This window comes from Pseudopipra pipra, chromosome 2, assembly GCF_036250125.1.
Source record: "Pseudopipra pipra isolate bDixPip1 chromosome 2, bDixPip1.hap1, whole genome shotgun sequence".
Taxonomy (NCBI): domain Eukaryota; kingdom Metazoa; phylum Chordata; class Aves; order Passeriformes; family Pipridae; genus Pseudopipra; species Pseudopipra pipra.
In genome coordinates this window covers 117,220,865-117,244,917 of record NC_087550.1, presented here as the reverse complement: position 1 = coordinate 117,244,917, position 24,053 = coordinate 117,220,865, and the positions used below count along the sequence as shown (strand labels likewise).

Genomic DNA, 24,053 nt, shown 5'->3' with positions numbered 1-24,053 from the left:
TGTGGTTCCATCAGGGCAGAGCCACGTTCCCTCTGGATTCAGGGAAGGCTGGTGTGCCTGGAAGCACATTTACTGCTCTGAGTGGTGCTAATGGAAGAATTATCTCAGCCTCCTCCTCTTTTCTTCCTCCCCAGGCAGGTTGTCTTGGAAAACAAACTCCCTTGGGGGGGTCTTGGAAAACAAACTCTTATTTTTCTGGACCTCTTCTAGCTTGACTATTTCATAGTTACTTGACTATTTCATAGTTTGCTCAGGATATTTTTTAAGTTTGACATTTTTTAAGACAGGATTTTTTTCCCCCTTTTTTCCTACCTTACTGATAAGCTGATATAAATGGTTTAGGGGTGATTTTGGTGGTGTTGGGTTGATGGTGGAACTGGATGATCTTGAAGGTCTCTTCCAGCCTTGCTGATCCTGTGAAATCCATGATTTTCCTGCAGTTTTCCTGGTATCCAAAATTGCTAGTAGGATATTCTTATCCCTACTGTCTTGCCAATGCCAATAACCTTCTGTTTTTCTTAAAATACACATATATATTAATTTATTACTGGAGATTTTTACAGATTTAAAGTCACAAGGGTCTGATTGGAATGAAGCAAATAATCCCACAGCTCTTCCTGTTCTTCCCAAATATATCCCTCATTCTCCATACCTTTCTTTTCCTCCCCCTGTAAAGATGCTGTTTAGTTATCAAAATCAGGCTCTGGTTTCTCATTAGAGCAAAGTTAAAGGAGAATTCCCTTGGAATTGTGATCCATTTTGGGTATATTTGGTATAAAATTTTGTGTAGCAGAGGAGAGTGATAAAAACCTCCAAAAAACAGGATCTTGTTTGGATTCTTAGACCTGGAGAAGATAAATAAGGGAGTTCAGCTGTGTCCTGGTTTGTACAGAGATTATTTTATGGAAATATGGAATATTTTATGGAAATCTCTTCCCCATAAAACGCATGGAGTGGGTGTATTAAAAAAACCAGAATCTGCAGTTAAATCTTCCTAAAATTGACAGAGTGAACAAATATTTATATTTTTTTTGCCTCCCCTGTGCCAGTAATTCCCTTTTCTGCAGTGTTTTATACATATGTATCTTGAGAGATAAATCTTAATTTTATCTTTAAGATATAATTTTAAACTACAAAATGCTACTATAATTTTTAAACTACACAAATCAAAGCAGGTTTCCTATTTTAATCCAGTGAAGCCCTGAAACCTATTTAATAAATAGGTTTCAGGAATAGGGCAGGAATGAAGCAACTTCCATCTGTATCTGAGTAGATATTTTCAATATTTAGGTAAAAGATGGAGTTCCACAAATAACTTAGGACAGAGGGCAGTTGAGTCGAAGTGGCTTTATTTTCAAAAAAAAAAAAAGGAGGGAAACAGATTTTTTAAAGAGAATTTTTTGTCATTTCAGTTTCTTTTTATATCTTTTAATCTTCTAAAACACGGCTGAATCATCAAGTCGAATAAAAACATTCCTTTTATAACTTTATTACGTTATAGATTGCTCCAATCTGGGGCATTACTTAGGTGTAAAATCAATATTCCACTGCAGACAAGGATTTTTATATCAGAAATTTACAGCTTGGCTCACATAAAGTGCCCAGATATTTGGATACATGTTTAGTTCAGGTGTTATTTCAGCAGCTGTAGCTGGATAAGATCTGTTCTGAGAGGAATAAAATCACAAATGTCAACAGACATATCTACACTTTGTGGTATTCTGTTACTGGTATTAAATAACACCGAGTACAGATTATTTTTGACCTCCAGTTTTATGGTCTTTGTAAATTTGGATTTGACCTCTATTTATTTCGCAGGGAAATTCAAATTACTGCATAAAATCAAAGGTAGTAGGAAGTTCTTTATATAATCCTGTCACGTTGTTTTTCTTCACATAACTCACCCCGGTGTAAGAAAAAATTATTTATTAGTTTAAAAGGCATAAACCTTCTTAAATTATTACATTTTAAGTTCGCCCTGGACTTCCTCATGTTTCAGGTAGAACAAGGCACACCCCAAATATGGCAGGTACATAATTTTGTTTTTCTAAAAGACAGTGGAAATACTTGAATAATCACATACTTCCAGAAGCTGGGACTTCATAGCTAGATTAAAAGTAATAAATTCTGGGAATGTGGATGCTGGTGAACTGTGAGGGTGGGGAGGGCCTGGAGTAGGTTTTCCAGAGAAGCTGTGGCTGCCCCTGGATCCCTGGAAGTGTCCAAGACCACGTTGGATGGGCCTTGGAGCAACCTGGGCTGGTGGAAGGTGTCCCTGCCCATGGCAGGGGGTTGGAACAGGATGATCTTTAAGGTCCTTTCCAATCCAAATCATTCTATCATTCTATGATCAGTTTGGTTTATCAGAAAGAAGATTGGGGTTGATTGATTACTGTGTGTACATATTTCCGAGGAAGGAAAACACTGGGAACCAAAGGGCTGGTTTAGAAGTAAAAAAACGTATCAAGGAGCAACTTCTGTGCACTGAAACCACAAAAACTCGAGTTGCAATAATGCATTCATTCATAGCTGGGAGTCTGATTAACCACAAGAAGAAAACACTGAGGGAAGCAGTGATTTCTTTCCAGTTTTGATGCCTTCAGCCCAAGGCTGCGGGTCAGAGAAGACAGAATTCAGGCAAAAAGAAGCTCAGCACAGGGGCATCAGGCTGAATTTTAATGGCCAGGTCACAACTGAGAGCTCATGCTCCTTTCTTTAAGTCTACAAGCCATGACTCAATGAAAGCCATAAGCCCCATGATCTGGGGGGGCTTTGGAGAATTTCAGCTCTGACTTAACAAAGTCTTTGAGCTGCCTTTTTACTTACGTGGCCAGGGGTGAAAATGTAAAGCAATATGAACTTTGCTACGAGAGAAGCCAACAGCTGGACTCTCTTTCTGAGGGTGGCTGGGGTGGGAAAAAAGAATAATCTCCCTCACATACATATTAAAAGTAGAATATGGCCCAGTGAATCACCTCACCTGTGAGTCTTCAGGCTGACTTTGCACCAGTTGTAATGAAATAAATCCACTATATTTGACTGGGGTGAGTTAGCAGAAAGAAAAAGAAAGAAATAAAAGAGGAAAAAAATATTTTGATATCGATTCCAAATTATGTGTCCTGGCTGTGCTCACATCTCAGATGACTTCCCTGGCCCTTCACACCTTTGCAGATATTGCTGACTGTGGTTCTGGTCTGCAGCATGGTTGTGTGCTTTGGCTTAGTTTTGTACCTGTGAAGGCTTGCACCTCAGTTTTGCACTCCCTGTGCCACCTGTATTTGTTGTAAAGGCTGGTATCAGCATTCCTGGGCCTCTCTCCCAGGAAATGACAGGGCAATAGTAGTTTTTGAGTCCTGGATACCTGCAAAGTTTTGTTTCAGACTGACTGTAGAGACTTGGTGCATGTTGCAGATCTCCCCTCCTTAGTGTAGGAGGACTATTAGGTGTTGGTTGTGGTGCCAGGCTGAATTCTGCCTAGTCATCGAATCCCAGAATATCCTGAGTTAGAAGGGACCCCCCAGGATCATCCAGTCCAAGCCCTGGCCCTGCCCAGGGCACCCCAACACTCCCCCCTGTCCCTCAGAGCGTTGTCCAAACCCTCCTGGAGCTCTGGCAGCCTTGGGGCCGTGCCCACTGCCCTGGGGAGCCTGGGCAGTGCCCACCACCCTCTGGGGGAAGAACCTTGTCCTGAGATCCACCCTGAGCCTGCCCTGTCCCAGCTCCAGCCCTTCCCTGGGTCCTGTCCCTGCTCCCAGAGGTCGGAGCTGCCCCTCGGGAGGAGCTGCAGCCCCCGCTGAGCTCTGCCCTGGGGCTCCTCTGCTCCAGCTGCACCAGCCAAGTACCCTCAGCTGCTCCTCCTGCCACCCCTCTAAACCCTTCACCATCTTTGTATCCATCCTTTGGACACCCCCTAAGAGCTTTAGATCTTATATTGTGGTGCCCAAAACTGCCCCCAGGCTCGAGGTGAGGCCACCCCAGCCCAGAGCAGAGCTGGTGATGAACAGCAGCTCCAGAACTTCCTGCAGGCAGGGGAGGAGTTTGCCCCTTAAACCTAAATGTCCACCTGGCCAGTAAGTCTAAGTAGCCACAGCTCAGCAGCAAAGCATTTTGGTACTGGCAGGATGGGGAGACAGTGCTGGCAGAGGTTTGGGAGATGATGTTACCAAGTGCCCTCTCCAGAGGTGATAAGGTGTCCAAAACAGTGGCTGGATATCAGGGACTGAACGCTGAGGATTGCTCCAGGATTACTGACCCCAGCCAGCTCCCACCAGCACAACCTTTGGAGGGAACAATGTGCCAACACAAACTGGGCTGCAATCAGGACCTTTTGCCCTCAAATGATGCTACTTTTAAAATATTTTTGTTGCTGAACTGTCTCTACTCACTGTGTCTGCAGGAAGTTTTCTCTCAGTTCACAGCACAGAGTGGAGGGCCTGTAGCAGGGCAGTAACACTAAACCATCCATCTCTTGAGACTGCAGCTGACACAAGCAAGAAAACAAGTAAAATAAAAGATATTTGCGGGTTCACCAGGACAAGGAATTAAACAATACTGAAAGGATTCTAGGAATTAATCAATGCTGAGAAGGTTTCAGCATTTTGTGCTGCTCTTCAGCGTGTGTTTCCAGCCAGGCATTTTGTGTCTCTTGTTGGTTTCAATTGCTTTTTCTGAGATTTTAAACCTCTAAAACATCTACAGCTCCCCAAATTTTGCTGACTCACACCAAGGCACGGTGCACTGAAAGCTGTTTATTAACATTCCCCAGAGCAGGGAAAGGGAAAAAGAAACGTGGTAGCTGCTGCAGACATTCCAGTTGTCTGCTAACAACTGGATAATTCCTATATGATTAGTTATAAGCCTAATGTGAGTTCCACAAGGAATGTGGAATACATTAGGTCAGGCTTTCTCCACTCCAGCTGATGCTTTAAGGGCACCATTTCACTCAGCCCAGAAGCAAATCCCACACTTTTCCTCTCAGGGAAGAACTTCTTCCCTCCACACATAAAGTTTGACACCAAAAGAAGGGGATAGAAAATTTGACATCTCTTTTACACTGAGTTGTAAAGAATTTTTTTTTTCTGGCAGCACGTATGCAAAAGACAAACATTGGCAGGGATTTTAGTTTTCATTAATTTAAAAATATTTTACAGGAGAACCATTGCTGAATGATAATGGTTCAACATGATCCTGTTGCCACTGTTTGTTAGGGTTACTTTAAACGTGAGGAACATAGAAAATAGAATTTTTGATGGACAAAAGTGGAAAAGAGGGTTGCTGACAAGCCACTGAAACATCATTTTAATATAAAAAGAGTAAAATATACCAAAAAGAGCAGAGTCTCACTGTAAATCCTGTTGTTTTCCTTTCTGCCTAGTGTTCTTTTGAGATTTTTCTCCAAGGAAAGTTTGGAAGTATCACTTACAAGAAAAAGGGAATATTTGGGTAAATGCAAGTAAACAGCTCGGTTTGGATGGCAGGAATGATAACAGAGACAATTTACCCCCTGCCAGGCTTCTGAATATAATCAGGACACAGAACAAGCTGTCTAAAAGGGGAGGAGATCTGGGTAATTTGTTCAAGTTTGGAACTCTAGGACAGGCCAACAGCAGAACTGATCCCCTTCCTACCACAGCTGGAGCATTACCAGGGAAAACTAAGGGAAAACCAGGGAAAACCAACCCACTTCTGTTGGCCAATCCCGGATTCCCAGCTTGAGGACTGTCTTAAAACTGTGTGTGCTGCTATGGAAGCACCTTTTCTCTGGGTGTCTACAGTGTTTTCATTTCTTTTTTGGTTTAGAAGTTGGTGTCACCCTCATCCAGGATTAAGGGATACAGGTTGTGGCATTCTGTCTCCTGTTCAGCTTGGAGAAGAGAAGGCTCCAGGGAGATCTTAGAGCCTCTTCCAGTGTCTAAAGTGGCTCCAGGAAAGCTGGAGAGGAACTTTGGACAAGGGAAAGGATAAGAGGGAATGGTTTTAAGCTGAAGGAGGGCAGGATTAGATGGGATATTGGGAAGAAATTCTTCCCTGTGAGGGTGGGGAGGCCCTGGCACAGGTTGCCCAGAGAAGCTGGATGCCCAGAAGTTGCCCAGAAGCCCCTGGATCCCTGGAAGTGTCCAAGGCCAGGTTGGACGGGGCTTGGAGCAACCTGGTCTGGTGGAAGTTGTCCCTGCCCATGGCACTGGATGATCTTTGAGGTCCCTTCCAACCCAAACCATTCTGTGATTCTGTGTCTCACACAAATCTAGAGCCTTGTTGTGCTCACAAGAGTCAAGCCAAGATCCTCACATCCTCTTTTGTCAGCACTGTGCTGTGTGGGACCCAGATGCCTTGCAGACCACACAAGAATAAGAGTAGAACACGTGTGACTTTAGAGAACAGAGGAGGTAAGATGGAAATAACCACTGAATAACAACCAAAAGGGAAAAAAAAATAGGCAGACTTCTTGGGGGATGGGCAGAAAAGTGTCATCCACACATGAACTTGTGGTATCTGTGTTTCCACCTGTAGAACAGTCCAGCAGGGACATGGATGGAGCTTATCCCATCTGTGCCTTGTCTCCAGAGGATGCAGGTGTGTGTCTCCACACAAGGTGGGCATGAGGGAAGGCAGAATCAGATGACCTGTTCTAAAAGTGCCCCTTGAGAACAGTTTTGGCCTCCTGCACTGGAGCTGAAATCTGACCCATCAGTTGTGTTTGGAGTTCCCAATTTTAATGCTACTTCACAGTTTTCTTGGAGTGACAGATGAGATGCACATTCCTAAAACAGCTCTCGGTGCAGCACTGTGCACTTTGCATCCCCGTTTATGTTCATTTACAAAGCGATTCTGCAACGAAACAATGTCATGTTTTGCTCATGTCAAAACTTGAGAGCTTTGGAAACGGGGTGTAAAATAGCAGCTTTTACCTTAGGGAAAATAAAGGCACGAGAGGTGAAACTGTGGGAAAAAGTCACGAGGAACTGTTTTCTCAGTCCACTGTGCAACCACAGAATTGTGTGACTGCCTTCTTTCAAAATAGATGAAAGATGGAGTTGAAAGCAAAGATGAATTTCATAGTTGCTCCTCTAGGGATGGACAATTCTGGCTTCCATAAAGCTAACCATAATTTCACAGAAAGGCTTGGAGAATCCTGCTTGGCAGTCGTGCAACAGGAGCGAACAAATGCACAGATTCTTCATCCAAAATAGCAAAGGCTCATTTCCTTTGCCACGACATTTATTCTGTTTATGACAGCGTGAAAATACAAATCTGTAGAATATAAACAGGCTGTTTTATTCTTGCCCAGTGCTTGAAGTCAAACTGTGTTGCATGATGGACGAGCTAAGGGAAAAAAAAGCAATTATTGGAGAGGACACACTTTGTACGAATGGGACTTTGTGCCCTGAGAGAGAAATGAATCTTCTGTTTGTCCACAGCCAGCAGGGTTTTTCTATGTTCTCATTCATGGATTGCTGTGTTTCAGCTCTGTGGGGATGTAGGGAAAATTTGGGCTGAGATTTGAATGAAGCCATTTATTTTCTGCCTCATTTATGGCTTTTATTGGATCTACTAAACTCCATCATAACAGAGCTTGAGGGAGGGAGCTCTGTGAGCTGGCCAGGAAATGTAGGAATAATTAGTAGAATAGAAATACTCCTAATAACCTGATGTGGGAAACGTGGAGTTTGGTAAAAAAATCAACAGTGGTGGAGTTGAAGTGGACATCTTGGACATGGATATGGATTCTGACTCCACAGAATCATGGAATCATAGAACAGTTGGGTTGGAAAGGACCTTAAGCATGTCTGCAACCTGTTGGTCTCACCTTTTCTCTATGATGGATAGAAATAGTTTATATATTGATTTTTGAACATTTTCTTAACACTTAAAGATGTGTCAACATCCCTTCCATGAATACATTTACATAGATTATATATACAAATAATTAAATGCAGTGGTTAAACTTCAGTTATTAGGTGCTATGAATATTCTCTACTAATTAAGAAGGCCACTTTCCTTCAGTATTATTTATATTCTGGCTCAGTCACGACATTTTATTAATCATAACATTTTCCTAGTTATTATTCTCTCTCTTAAGTTTCATATCTATGTGCTTAATCCACAGATCCCTTGATCTTTAATTACTTAAGAACTGGCAGCACTTCACTGGTATCTTTTCTGTTTCAAACCTTCTTGATAGCCCAAGCATCCTCTCTGTGCTCACACCTTTGCTTGAAAAAACACCAGTGATATCAATAATTACATTACTAGGCCAAGATGCTTTATGCTGTTGGTTTTTTCCCAGCTTTTCAAAACTTCATTCCGATTGATAAACTCACAACTTTCCAGAATAATTGATTATATTCACCTCTTATTTAAGCCTGAAGTGCTTATTTTATATTTGCCAGTTTTGTGCCTTCCCTAATTTGAGACTTTTGCTCCATCCCATGACATCTCTATTCTGTTTTTAGAGCAGGTGCTCACTATTTGTGCCACAGGCTTTCTTTCCCCTGCTTTATCCTGAGTTTCCACGTCTCCCACTCCTCACAATTTTGTGATTAACCTCTGCAGCAGGACAGCTGCCTCAGTAATCACTCTGCTCAGGACTCATCTGATTTCTCCTATTTGAATATTGTGTCTCCCTCTCTGCTGGCTAAACCTTTAAGTACCTCATTTTCTTTCCACATCCTCTTCATCAGAGCAGATGATCTTAATTACATCAGGTACAGCCTGGATGTGATATTTGAAGTTCTGCATTATACTGATGGCTGTGTTATCATCCAGCAGGATACCAGGGCTTTTATTTCTCAGCTTTACAACTGCAAATTTAATTCAGTTCTTTTTTACTTTGCTGCCCACTCCTTTTACTTCTGAGAGTACTGAAGGAGTCACACTGGTGAAGGTACCAGTTAATATGAAGACTAATTTTATATGAACACTAATTCACACCCTTCACAGTCTTGCACATCCAATTTTTTATGTGAGGGGTTTGGTCTTATTGCTCCTTCATATTTTGCAACCTTTCCATCAGGCCTGGAGATGGTTTTATTCCCAGTACACAGAGCTCACCAGGGACAGATCACCACAGACAGCAGAGCTTTGACAGCCACCACAAACACACTGACAGCTCTCAGATCACCAGGGACAACATCCATGTCCTGCTCCTGCTTGTAACCAGCTGGGGATCGGCCTCTTCTTCCAGGAAATGGCCTCAAGCTGTGCCAGGGGAGGCTCAGGTTGGACAGGAGGAGGAATTTCCTGCTGGAAAGGGTGGTCAGGCCTTGGCAGGGGCTGCCCAGGGAGGTTTGGAGTGCCCAGCCCTGGAGGTGTCCCAGGAACGTGGCCGTGGCACTCAGTGCTCTGGGCTGGGGGACAAGGTGGGGATGGGGCACAGGGGGGATCCATGGGCTGGGAGGGCTTTTCCAACCCAAATGATTCTGGGATTCTGCTTTCCCTTGCCAGTGAGTCAGTCTCAAAGTTTGGCCGTCGATTTTATGCCCTCACACAAACACACTCACAAGGATCTCACTGTGTGTGGCTTTTGTGTTCTCCGGCTCCAACCCTGCAAACCAGATGTCAGATTCCATGGACCACCTGTACATTATTCACTGGGCACCTTGACACAGAATCACACAATAGGGAGGGTTGGAAGGGCCCACAGTGGCTCATCTGGTCCAACCTCCCTGCTCCAGCAGGGCCATCCCAGAGCACATGCACAGGATTGTGTCCAGATGGTTCTGGAATATCTCCAGTGAGGAGACTCCACACCCTCTCTGGTCTCTGCTCAGTGCTGGGTCACTGCCCAGCAAAGAAGTTCTTCCTCCTGTCCAGGTGGAACTTCCTGGGCATCAGTTCCTGCCCGTTCCTCTTGTGCCATTGCTGGGCCCCCCCGAGCAGAGCCTGGTCCATCCTCTGCCCCCTCCCTGCAGCCCCCTCCAGACCTGGGGGAGGTCCCCTCTCAGTGTCTGCTCTGGAGGCTGAACAGCCCCAGCTCCCTCAGCCTTTCCAGCTCCCAGAGATGCTCCATCCCTTCAACATCTCTGCAGCCTCTGCTGGACCCGCTCCAGGAGCTCCATATCCCTCCTGTCCTGGTGTGAGGTCATCCCTGTTGAAGCCATGAGCTTCACTGATGTTCCCAATGTCCAGATCCATTCTTTCCTCATGAGATCAGGTTTCAGCAGTAACAATCTGTACCCTGTGCCTTCCTCCCATCAAACAGTCTAAGTTTATATTTAAAACTCCACATCAGGTGTGTCAGTTCATTCAAGTGCCTGTTTTTCCCCATAAGGATCTAATTTGAATTAGGGAGATAAATGGAAAATTCAAATACTCAGGAAGTGTTTCTTTTTTCTCCCTTCTAAATCCATTTTCTCTGGTTGTATCTTTAGACCTTTAAACTCAGAACTTATTATAGAGAGGGAGTTGGTGTCCAGGTAGTGGTGTGAGGCTCAAACCAGTGCAGGTGTGTGGCCAAGAGGGGTTCACTGGGTGATGGATGCACAAAAATCAGGAATACAACTGAGCAGTTAAATCACAGCAAGGCTCCAACTGATGACAGTGGAAACTTTATGGGGAGTTAGGAGGAAACACACACTGCAACAAAGCTGGGAACTCTTCTGCTTCCCTGATTTTCCTGCTCACAGATGTACCAGATGAGTTCTCTTTCTTGTCTTTATATAGTTGTGTTCTGCCAAACTGCATTTTCAGTAAACAAAAAACAGCTCAGAACTATTTATGGTGTCTGAACTGTTAAGGGGAATAATTAACATTACAGATAACAGTAACATACTCCTGGCAGAAGATATGTGCCTACCTGAGCTATAAAAAATACTAAAATATTTCTGGAGGTTATCCATTAAGATATCAGTTTAAAAATAACTTACTAAGATGGTTTTGGAAGTCAGTGAAACAGGTAATAACGCTGCATATGGAGGCCAGAAGGTCTGGGCATGACCAGCTACGTACACTCAGTTTATTCCAAACCCACTGAATTGTCTTGCTTCCCACTCTGTTATTATTTTGGAGAGTATCTTCATTTATCTACACTCCAAAGGACACTCCTCCTTCCCTTTACCAACAGGGACTGGTATTAGGTGTTCAAAAACAAGGTGATTGCCTTGTGAAGGGTGGCAAAACCAGAATTTTGGAGACATTATCATGTTGACTTGTCCAACTTTCACAGGGAATTCTAACACAAAGGTGAAATAAATCCTGAGGGCAGAGATGGAGTGGGGAAGCAGAAGGGTTGAGGCTGAGACATAAACACCTCAGTGAACTCATCGAGGGGAATGTTATGGGCAGTTTGGAAATCCCCAGTAATAAGTAAGCAGTGTGGTTTATCCTTTCAGAATATGAAATTGAGAGATCATTTTTCCTGAGGATGAAGTGTGTCCTAGCCAAGAGGAATGCAGGATTGACGTGCAGTGGATACAAGGTAATGTACATAAACTTTTTGTTCCACCCCTCAATTGTTCAACAGTTGACAAGTTTATTTATTTAGTTGTGTTTGGTTGGTTTTTTTACATATATGTAGCTGAGAGCGAAATCTGTGATGACAAGAATCAGTAAAGATCCAAAAAATCCCACTCCTGATTGCAGATCCCCTTAGTAATGCAAGTCTAAACTCTCTCACAGTGAGCTGGAGTTTGCTCTGTGGCACATTCCCACGTCTTGATCCCTGCTCTTCCAGGCTGGGGAATTAGCTGGAGCCCAGCCACGGAGCTGCAAGGAGAGCACACAGCTAGGTCTTATTCCCCTGTGGAACTGGAGGCAGGTGAGGCAGGAACCCAGACACAGGAATTTGGAGCCTTTCCACATCCCTCAGCCTCTGGCTGAGCCGCCACCCAGTTGCACAAGTCACCTCGTTGGCCTCCCCATGAATGTTATTCCAAACAACCAGGGCCATCACCCCAGGGCTGAATTGTACTAAACCACTAAGTCTGTTTGGAAATCTCGCTGTTGGTATTATTTTTTCTCTTTATGACATGAAATCAGAGGCCACAGCGAATGCTGAGGTTTTAGGAGAGCAGCTGCCCCTCAGGTAGTTTTTATTTTCAGCTTTGCAGGTAGTTTTTATCCTGAGCTTTGCAGTGTGTATTTGCTGCTCTTGGAGCCACACAGAATAATTCTGTCTCCATCAGGGAAGGTAATTCACATGCAGCCTGGTGAGCATTCTTTTTGTTTGAGTTACTCCAAACCAAAAAGAAAAGCTTGCAAGAGAAGCAGAGCTCCTTAAAGGAATGTGTTCAAAGTGCAGCCATATGTCTGTTTATTTACCTACCTGGTTGGACTGATAATTCTTCATTACATGAACCCTGTTTGCTCAGCTGCTTCCCAGCAAAAATGATCCTGTCCCAGAGCTGAATGTGAAATCAGGTAAAAGAGTAGAGCTTGTAGTGGTGGTATCTCTGTATTTTAATTCCCATTTACCTCTTCTAGTCAGAGACATCACCTTCTTTTGCTCTCTATTACAAGTTTGCACAGTAAAACATTAAAGGATTCATTTATCTAGAGAGTTGTTGGCCTAAATTTATTCCCTTTGACTGTACTCAGAGTCAGGACTTAATTTTTTAGAAAATCACCTTATAAGGTGAAGCACAGGAAAAACTCATGGACTAATTGATCTGGGAATTCAGATTTATTGAGAGATCTTAAAGAAGTTTTTCTTGTTATTGTACTTTTGCTAAATGTTAATCACTTAGTGATTGGAAAGGAGGAAGGAAGGTTATACAGGAGGAGCCTATTTACAGGTTTAATGGGTTGTTCAGGAATAGTAAATACAGTGAAAATTAATTTCTTTCCATTAGACACAGTTAAAAGTCAAACAAATAGATAAATTAAGCTAAAGGATGTGTGTGTGTATTCCTGATGCTTGCAGTAGAAAATTGCCAGGAGCACCAGTGATTTCCAAGCACCAGCACTACATTAACTCCATCTTATGTTCTGGAATAGTCCCCAGGTTACATTTTCCCCTCCTCTTTAGCTGACATGGTGAATTTTTACAGCCTAACACTGACATTATCACCTCTGTGATTAGGAATTGTATACAGGGATTCCGAAATCTGATCTCAGGGCTTGGGCGTGTGTCAGGAGAATATCATCTGAACTTGACCAGAGAACTTAAAACTCATTTCTTGTGCATTTACCTATACAACAGCCAAGCCTTATAAATAGGATGCATTAATATGCACTGGATTTTTAAAGTGTTTGGTTTTTACCAGAATAACTCCTCGGAATGTAAATGTTTTTATGTGTGTGTGAGAGATGGTCGTTTCAAAAAAGCAGCTTTCAGATTTTTTATCAATGAACATGAGTTCTGTCTGTATCTACAAGAAAGTATTAACCAGAAATCAGTTAGATAGTCCCCCAAGAGCATGTGCTTTAATACTGGACTAATCATATGGGCAGTAAACACAGATTTTGTGTTGGCTGTGTTTGGATCTCCATTTACGAATCCACTACAACACCAAAGCTTGAACAGACTAAGCAGAATTTAATGTTTTAAGAGTGGCTTTATGAAATCATTAATAATGAGTTGTTGGCTGCCTTGCCATCAGAAATTATGTTTTCTTCCCCTTCCAGGTGATCCACTGCAGTGGCTACTTGAAGATCCGCCAGTACATGCTCGATATGTCTCTGTACGACTCCTGCTACCAAATCGTTGGGCTGGTGGCTGTAGGTCAGTCTTTACCTCCCAGTGCAATCACCGAGATCAAGCTTCACAGCAACATGTTTATGTTCAGAGCAAGCTTGGACTTAAAGCTGATATTCCTGGATTCCAGGTAAGCAGCTCTTCCGTTTCGAGCATCAAAACCTTTTCAAGGTCGAGCGTTAACGCGAGCCACGGCGGTTTCCAAACACGTCAAAACATCCATGAAAAAATAAAGCAGGCCAAAATAGATCTGGAACTCAAAGGCCATGTGAGTCTTCAAAGCCTCTCAGGCAGCTGGATAGACCATGCTTTGTCTTGAATGCCAAGAAATAGGAGCCTGGACAATTTAACCTGGAGTTACCTATGGTTGCAGAGAGTCTGAAGCCTTCTTGCAGTGAGTTTTCATCACATGAGCAGTGACACATTTTTACCTTAAAGGACACAGATTTTAACATACAAAGCTGGCAGAGGGAATGAGGGTGTACCAGAAAAAAACACCCCACGACTGGAACACTGAGGTCAAATGACTTGCTGGTGTCACCCAGAAAGCTTTTGACAGAGTAGTAAGAAAAGAGAGTCCCGTGCACTTTGCTGTGCCTTAGCCATGAGACCAGTGCTCTTGATGGGGTTGTGGGCATGACAATTAATTCCATTTTCTACTGCATGGAAACATGGCCTTCACAAACAAAATTTGGGGAAAACAGCTATTGCTGAGGAAAGACAACCGGGCCTTCACTCTCAGCTGGTAGGAGAAGAGCCCAGAACCAGAACTAAAATGATTGATTTCTCTGGTTTTGAAGCAGAGTAATTCGTAACACAGACTGGTACTTTGTACAGTGCAGTTCAAGATACCTGAGGGGAAAAGCCCAATACACACAATATTGACAAGATGATTATCCTTCAAAAATCCCTGCCTGTGGAGTGTGTGTCCCATATTTCCCTGGCAGGCTGGATTTGCAAGTAGCAGACATTATATTTGTGTGCAGCAGTGACAAAGAATCTGTATCCAAGACAGTGGGGAAGTCTGGCATGGCAGGCCAACCATGCAGGAACATGCTCCTTCTCCGTGCTGAGTCCATGGGACAGTGGGCCATCAGCTGCTAAAATACAAAGAACTTCTTGTTTCTGGGATAATTCCTATTTTTTTGGTGCATGTTAGTTAATGTAACAGCTACGGAGAAGCACGAGGGGGTTTAGCAACATGTCTTTGCATGTGGAAAAAAAAGAAAAAAGGAAATGATGTGCCTGAGAGGAACTGCCTGGAGACATAAGTGTCTTCAAAGGAGCCAGAACAACCAGAGGTGTTGACAGGAGCAAGGAGAGACCCCGAGCTGTGTTTGCCAAAGAGCAGATGGGTGTCATCCACACACGGGGCAATCGGGGGTATTAAGCATTGCCAAAACCTCCTGCTCTCCCAGCTGAGCAAACCAAGCTCTGTTTGCTCAGAGCAGGGACATGTTGGGAATAAGACTAAACTGTTTTCAGGCTTGGTTCTGGTGGTATCCACACAAGGGAAAGTGGTGCTGGATCTTCAGAGGTAACAGTCACAGCAGAGAGTGTGAGAGCCATGGGAAGGAGCAGCTCAATAAACTTTTCCAGGCACTGATATAACACGAAACACCCAGGAGTCCATTCATTGAGGGCATTGGAAAAAGGAGGCAGTCACTTCCCTCCAAAATGAACTGCTCCTTCTGATTTTTGTGGTGCAGCTCACGCATTCACAGAATTCCAGAACATGCCAAGTTGGAAGGGACCCATAGGGATCATGGAGTCCAGCTCTTAACCCTGCACAGGACCATCCCCAAGAGTCACACCATGTGCCTGAGAGGATCATTGCTGTGTGGTTAATAAGGCTTTAAAGAATTCTAGAGGCCAAAACTGATCCTTGGGGCAAACCCTCTTCCCTGTCACGTGCAAAGAACAACCTGGAGAGCCCAGGCTCCCTACAGTGCCCTGTTGAGGGGTGGATTTTGTGTTGAGGAAATAAAACAGATGAGTTTGTATCCAGACCCAAACTTTTTAAAACTTCAAAGTGTGAGACAGGGCCCTTTGGAAAAATGAACACCTGGCTTAGGTTGGTGGTGTCTTGTTTGGGTTTGGATGAGCTGCTTCTGAGCTCACCAAGCCACCCTCGTTTCAACTGCACTGGAGTCAGAAGGAGCACTGGGACCTGAGCAGGATCTTTCACCAGCACTTCATGGTGCTGGTAGGGTTAAGTGAGAATTTGGGACCAGAGCACACTGCAGAGGAGAAACACAGGCAAAATTTCCCATATCCTCCTGCAGAAAGACACCACACGTGCTCACTGCTCATTAGCTTAGTCCCTGGCTGAGGCAAAGTCATGCAGGACTTTCCCAGAGGAAGGCATAGCTAGGGAGGTATGGATGTATTTGTACCCTATTTATAATAAATCAGTACTCAAAAGCATTTTTATGTTGTTGTTTTTCTGATTTCCCTCAGAAGAATCCAAGCACCCAACACTTTCCCGAGCAGAATGTCAAGTGCCCAGTCTCTGTGGGTTCCCCAGGGCTGGTTAGAGACAGAGTAAGAGTAGAGAAGGTGCATAATAGTTACAAAAGAAACAAAAAACTAATAAAAAATTGCATTATCTGCATCCCCCATTCACAAATGTTGCTTGAGAGCCTGTATTCATTTCTGTGGATATTACTGTGTTAGTCTCTGGTGCAGAGCATCCTCATCAGTGCTTGAGTTCAGACCAGGGACATCCTTTTGAAGCCAAAGAACACTGCAGTTCATACCATGAAGAGGCCTTAGGCTTTTAAACTGGATTCCTTCAGTCCAAACTGGAAAACAATCTCCAAGGGCAAGCCCAGGGCACTCCAGCTGTTACAAAGCTTTCAGTCCACAGGCCTAGACTAGAGCTAGTCCTAAGTAAAAGTCCTGAAATTAAACATGCAGCTGCATCTGCTGGTGCAGCAGATCCTCAGCAATAACAATTTTACTCTCTGAAACATGGAGTTTGACTCTTCAGGCCTGACCCAATGTCTGACCTGTGCATCTGGTTCTTTAACATCTGCAGAGACGTTGCTGTTTCAAATTCCTCCAGTTTTTCTACTTCTCATCACGTGAGGGTGTTTTTCTGAAGTCAAGCTTCAGCCTTCCTTTCCTTTACCTTGTGGTCTTCACACCTCCTTGTGTTTCCACGTTCTCAGCTGGAATAAGCTCCTGCTTCCTCCTCCTGTTGGGCACCAGTCTGAATTAATTCACAGATCATGATCACAGCTCCTGTGGACTAACACACGTGTTACATTTGTGTGTTTGCAAAAGCAAATGGAAATGTCTCAGCAGCCCACCGGAGTGGTTTTATTGTTTCATGTACAGCTCCTCGACCAGAACTTTATGCAAAAGGTCTTGCATAGCAGTGGCAAAAGCTTGAGGTGGAAATAAGTAAAAGAGCTCTTTTTCCTGCCTGTGTGTACCAGGGAAAAGCTGCACCTTGCTTTGGCAGGGTTGAGAGGGTTTATTTTCTTATAAAGGTGAGGACTCCGTTTCCAAAACTAACATTTTTGTCCCGCAGCTTTAAGGCACCTGATTTGTTGGCACAGTCGAGTGTTAGGTTAATGAAATGGAATATTCCCGGAGTTTTTTGTTTATTATGGATTGTTCCTTTTCCAGGGTCACTGAATTAACTGGATATGAACCCCAAGACCTGATAGAAAAAACCCTCTACCACCATGTCCACGGCTGTGACGTGTTCCACCTCCGATATGCTCATCACCTGTGTAAGTACAGGGAAGGGGGGCTGGAAGCACAGCAAGGACTTAGACCTGTTGGATAAAGCCCAGAGGAGGAACCAAGAGGATCCCAGGGCTGGAGCAGCTCTGCTGGGAGGAAAGGCTGGGAGAGCTGGGATTGTTCAGCCTGGAGAGGAGAAGCTTTGGGGTGACCTGACTGTGGCCTTGAAAGGCCTGAAGGAGCTCCAGGAAAGATGGAGAGAGACTATTTCCAAGAGCCTGGAGCGACAGGACAAGGGGGAATGACTTCAGAGAGTAGGGTTAGATGGGATATTAGGAAGAAATTGTTGGCTGTGAGGGTGGAGAGGCCCTGGCACAGGTTGTCCAGAGAAACTGTGGCTGCCCCTGGATCTCTGGAAGTGTCCAAGGCCAGGTTGGATGGGGCTTGGAGCAACTTGGGCTGGTGGAAGGTGTCCCTGCCAGTGGCAGAGGGTGGAATGAGATGATCTCTAAGGTTCCTTCCAGCCCAAACCATTATGTGATTCCACATTTCTAGGAAATACATGGAGTAGAGTGAGAAGTTCTGCAGACAAGAAGCACAATGATGGAAAGCAGAAAAAACCTTTCCAAATCTTGATTGGAGACAGATTTTCAAAAGTACTTGGCTATCACTTAAGGAAACCATTAATTCTGCAAATAAGCTCAATACTCAATCTGCCCTGCTTCTGAATAAAAAATACTTATCTGGCCAGTTTTATCTTTGTACTTAGGAGATCTGGGCTCTTTTGAAAATTTGGACTTGGTTTTGCATGGCTGAAGGAAAAAAAACCCAAAAGAGCAAGTGAGTGAGTGAGAGGGCAGGATCTGAACTTTACTAGCTTCTGTTGTTAAAATAAAAACTCTGCAACAGCTCCCCGTTCCTCTGAAATATGTTATTAATAATCATCCCGTGTTTGAAGTGAATGCAAACCCAAAAAAGTCCTTAGAGGAACATTCATTATTAGCATGTGGATGAGGTTTGGGGAATGGATTGTCAGGAAAAAAAAAATAATTGCATTTAATAATTTTCCCATCTTCCAACAGAGACAGCACTCATATCTTCAAACATCTGGATCTGGGAATTAGTTCATTCAGTAGCACATTAATTTGAAAAGCAAATTGAGGGAATAGCTGAACTCTGGATTTGGCTCAGTCTGCTGCAACCCATACGATGCAAAGATGACATCCAAAAACCAATGGCAGTGAATTTTTTTCCAGATTGCTCCTGTAGGCTGGAAGCAGCCAGAGTCAAATCCTCCTTTTGGGCTTCCTGAAGGAGAAACTAGTCAATTCTTCACATTAATATCTGCTATTCATGAGGATCTGGAATATGAAGGATGTTGTAAGGGTGCTTGGCGAGTCAGCACTGAAATTCCAAGTGCTGAGTTCTGTTGGTGACAGGGAAAGTTCCAGCTGATCTTTACATCAAGGTCATATTTACCAAAACACTCTGGGCCATTGAAAGTTAAAAACTAGAATGACCAGGGTACATGGAAAAGTCCTGTCAGGGCATCATCCTCTTTGCAAAAGAGTTACCATCTGGAAGTGACTGTTGACCTGCACAAAACATCCCTCCTTATTTTCACAAGACAGTTTGAAATCCTTTTATCAACCAGCGTGGAGAGGACACCACAGTAGCCACAATCACCTCTGAAAAACAGTTTTCCCCCTTAGAGCAGAGTGATGGATAATTCTGTGTGCGTGGTAGATTTGTACTTTGGCTGCCAGTTTGATCTGTATGTGCCTGGAGCTTGAAATGAAGAGACAAATCATTACTGAATTACCCACCACATCCTCCACAAGGAAAAAAAACACAACCCAGACCTCAGCCAAACAGAATAACCAAGAGCAGTTCTGTAGATTAAAGATAAGTTATTGTAAAGTTTGAAACCAGGAGAAAAATGTGAGACATGCATAGGAATTTATGAAAGTTTCGAAGCAAATGAATCCCAAGAAGCAAAAAACAATGACAAATTCTTGGGCAACAGTGCAGGATCATTGTTAGAATACCAAGTAATGGGAATTATTAAAACAGATGTAAAGTGTACAAACTCCCCCAGGGGAGCATGGTTAGAGCTCCCCCACAATCCATCAGTAAATGTCTTAGGAACATGAACAGCAGAAGGTTGGCAGGTTTGAGGTACCATTCTCTAAAGCAATCTGATGATGAAGTGTCATCTGATGAAGAAAGCCAGAGAGAAACATCTTACACCTAATAAGGGTATTAAGAGAAGAAAAAGTAACCCTAAACTGGGGTGATCATTTGCTTTTTCAGAGAGGAAAAAAAAAAATTCTCCCAAGCTGCAGACCTAAAGCAACTGAACTCCAGGTCAGGCAGCACAGAGAATAAAACAAAGGGAACAGTGAGGAGAACAAGTTAGAAGGGATGTAACAAGAACATCAAGCTGAGAGGGAAGTGGAGATGTGGATGTTTGCCTAAGGTGTGCTGGCAGCAAACAGGGTTTCCTGTTTTAAACTCTTGATTGGCTTCCAGCTACATGAAAACACTCGTGGCCTTTGAACTGGTGTTATTTATTTCTGTAGCCCCATTAATACCCACAGTGTTCCCTGCAACCAGGGGAGTGTGGCTACACAAATAACGAGGATCTTGCTTTCTAAAACACGGGATGGAGAGGCTGTTCCAGCCCAGACAAAATATCTTTGTGCCCTCAGAGAAATCCCTTCACTTGTACCTGTGAGGGGGATTCTGTGCATCCCCCGTGTTGTGACATCATTGCTCTTCCCACATAAACTTTAAGAGGATTCACATCTCTGTCCCTTGGCAGGGCATCTGCCCCGGCTGATGTCGTCACCAAACAATTCTCCTGCCTCCTGGAAGTCAAACTTTGCATTTATAGAACTTATGTTGCAGCAGAGCACAGTTTCACTGTCGCTGCTCCCTCAGCAACCAAACCTCCTGGCAGAGCAGCACTAGGTTTTAAGAGGTCCAAAGGACTGCAGAGTCTGCTGGGCACCATCCCCTGCCCACGCTGCCCAGGGGAAGACAAAACAGGACCTGCTCCCAGCGTGGAACCAAGCAACCCATTTCTCTTGGTGGCATCCTGAAGGGCAGGCCGGGAACTCCCAGCCACACGCCCGGGAGCCCGATGGAACCTTTTAAAATAGTCGTCTCTGACAGGTCAGAAGGACCAGCCCAGCCAGCCCAGTGCCTTTTTCAGCTCCTCTGCTAAACCAGGAGGGAGCCACAACAGTGGAACACCCAGTTCCAAATGGCACATCCCAGAGCCAAGGCTGAAGCCACGGAATCCTCCCCGTTGGGTTGCAGCGGAGGCCACCAAGAAGTCTGAGCCTGCACAGACTGTCTTGGTAGTGGATTGACCTCGCTCCCATTTCTGAGGTTTCCCATTCAGCATCAAACAGGGCAATTTAGCACAGAGCCAGATGGAAGATGACCTCATTTACTGTCTCAGAACCACAGCTACTGTCCCCCAGCCAAGGTCAGACTTTCCCCAGATTGCTAAAAATGCAGGAGGCATGGAGTCCTCCCCCATCCCAGGAGAAATATTGGTTTATCCATATAATTACGAAGGAAAGCTGAACACTGTAGTCCTCAGTGGTTTTCACATCTTTTAAAATACTGTCTTAACTGCAGAGCTAAAACAGGGATTTAGAAAAAAGTATCAGTGAGAGAGAAAGGAAGCCAAAACTAGTCCCAAAGCACAGGAAAGAACTTTGTTATAACTAGTGATCCGTGACAGCATTAATTTCTCTTTCAGCAGACTGAATAGCAAGGCATTTTGAACTCAAGGAAAACGTGCCCATTAAACTAGCCCAAAGACTTAGTTCTGAAAAGCCTCGACCACACGCCAAAAACTATCTGTTAGATGATCTGGGATAATGTGTAAGCATCATTTCCTGGAATGGGACCATCTGGATTATGGAATGAATCACAAAATCATAGAATCACAGAATGGCTTGGGTTGGAAGGGACCTTAGAGATCATCCAGTTCCAACCCTCCTGCCATGGGCAGGGACAACCTACTGTCTCAGGTTGCTCCAACCTGGCCTTGGACACTTCCAGGGATGGGACAACTATAGAACACCATCCACAATTAATAGAAAAACAAGAAATAGTGAACCCATGGCATACAGCTGATTATTAACATATATATTTTAGAACAGACTTACTTGGCACTGTTAGACTGAATCTTTGAGCAGCAGCTACAGGACCTTTACCTTGGAGTGATAAATTACACTTAAAGATTACATGTCTTTATATTTTGTGGGTGTGTCTTCATGCTTACACACACAGTCCTCATAATTGTCCTAAATGTCTCACATCTGCACACCTCTACCCCACAGAGCATTCCAGGTAGAAATGCAGGAGTGAGGAAGGACACTGTCAAGGATGGGGCAAAAAGCTGAGAGAGACTTCAAGCCATAAATAACAGTGACCTGATACCAGTGAGGGTGGGGTTTTGAATATCCTGTAAGATCATAGAATCATAGAATATCCTGAGTTGGGAGGGACCCACAAGGATCATCCAGTCCAAGCCCTGGCCCTGCCCAGGGCACCCCAACACTCCCCCCTGTCCCTCAGAGCGTTGTCCAAACCCTCCTGGAGCTCTGGCAGCCTTGGGGCCGTGCCCACTGCCCTGGGGAGCCTGGGCAGTGCCCACCACCCTCTGGGGGAAGAACCTTGTCCTGAGATCCACCCTGAGCCTGCCCTGTCCCAGCTCCAGCCCTTCCCTGGCTCCTGTCCCTGCTCCAAGAGGTCAGAGCTGCCCCTCGGGAGGAAGTTGTAGATGTTCTTGTTCATCTTGTTGCTTCCTGAACAAATGGTACCTTATCCTGAAATGACACTTCCAGAAAGACCTGTCAACAGGCATTTTCTAAGAGTCTGATTTTCTAAGGGAGATTATCTGGATTTGGAAGAAAGTTTATGTATGTTGTCACTTGTGAGGATGGATGGGCGAGTCAGAAGTCCAAAGAGATGGTTTTTATACTCCAGACTTTGGGGAGACCTCACTGAGGCCTTCCAGTACCTTAAGAGGGCTTATGAAAAGGAGGGAGAGGGACTTTTTGTCTGGACAGATAATGACAGAATAAGGGGCAATGGTTTTAAACTGGGAGAGGGTAGGGTTGGATTAGATATTGAGAAGAAATCCTTCCCTGTGAGGGTGGTGAGACCCTGGCCCAGGTTGCCCAGAGAAGCTGTGGCTGCCCCTGGATCTCTGGAAGTTTCCAAGGCCAGGTTGGATGAGATTCCATCACTGTCCATGGCAGGGGGTAGGAACTGGATGATCTTTGAGGTCCCTTCCAACCCAAACCATCTATGATTCCATAATTGACTTAGAGGGCATTTTAGCAAGAACAAGAATCCCTTGCACTTCTGTTTCTGTCAGTCTTACATCAGAATATTCACATTATTCACATTAATGTGGTCCCTGTTTGGTATTGAAATTACAACCCCCTACTCCCTTATGTAACAACTGAACCAAAAAACCCAACCCCAGCAATGACTGATAGCAGCACAATTAATTACCAAACAGCAATCAACCCCCAAAATATTATCTCTAACTCTTATTAACTCTTTAGTTTCCAGTTTAATATTAAATGCTCTCCTTGACAGAAAGATCCTTGATGAATACAAATTGTAAGGCCAAGTATTTTCCTTTCTATCAGGGATTTGCTCTCCTAGAGTTGTCTGAAAGAGAAAGCTGCTTCTCAGCTTCCTTGTCATTTATCTGCTCCTGCACCAAACATGTGCAAGGAGAGCACAAAATGACACTGAGCTTTGCTATTGTGTTCAGTCTAGTCCAAGCCCTGCATTTGCAAGCAGTAATTCCGTTTCTTAATCATTTATTATATAAAGGAATTGCTGCTATTGGTCACTTTTTTTGAACAGAATTTGTGCAGCAAGCTCAGCCCGTGGTTTCCTAATTTACAATAAATAAGTGATTGTATGGAAGAGTAAGAAGGGGGAGTTTCCTGAAGGAATGATGCAGAGTCACACAAGAAAAGAATCACCTTAGAAGGCTGGGCATCATCTTCTAGTGAATCATTAGATAAATGCCTGGCACTGAACCAGAAATATTTGTGGCTGGATCAAATGTTTAGAGATGTTGCACAGCTCCTGTTATAGCACAGCCTCATGTCAAAACATCCTTGTCCACAGAGGATCCAAAATAGTTTAGAGAGGATTACATGTGTAGTGAAAGATATCAGATAACTGATTCACCTCTCTGTCTTTGTCTTTATTTGGATGCTTCACAACCAATTAACATTTTAATTTTAGCCTTTTAAATCACCCTTCAAGATGTAGAGCTTACAGAGGAAAAAAAAAACAATCATAGCATAAAATACATTGTAAAATACACAATAATCTACCAAGCTATGAATGACAGAAGTGCTTCCAAATACACTGGAAAAAAATCAAAGAATCCCAGGATCATCAAGGTTGGAAGAGACCTTCAGGATCATCCAGTCCCACCCTCACCCAGCACCACCACAATCACCCCCAATCCATGTCTCCAAGGGCCACATCCAGACACCTCTGGAACACTCCCAGGCACAGGGACTCCACCACCTCCCTGGGACACTTATTCCAAGCCCTGACCATTCTTGAAGGGGAAATTTTTTTCCCTAATATCTCATTTGAACCTTATCTGAAGCCCATTTCCTCTCCTCCTTCCAAACTTGCCGTGTCCCCTTCGAGATACTTT

At 44.0% G+C, this 24,053-nt stretch overlaps 1 protein-coding gene across 1 annotated transcript in view; it reads left to right on the top strand.

The window, feature by feature from the left end:
• SIM2 (SIM bHLH transcription factor 2) overlaps positions 1-24,053 on the top strand; it is a 58,779-nt gene that overhangs the window by 19,785 nt on the left and 14,941 nt on the right. Inside the window, exons 5-7 of the mRNA XM_064647102.1 lie at positions 11,331-11,416; positions 13,564-13,763; positions 17,270-17,376. Of these exons, the coding sequence (XP_064503172.1) occupies positions 11,331-11,416; positions 13,564-13,763; positions 17,270-17,376 (393 nt within the window). The remainder of the gene's footprint in view (positions 1-11,330; positions 11,417-13,563; positions 13,764-17,269; positions 17,377-24,053) is intronic.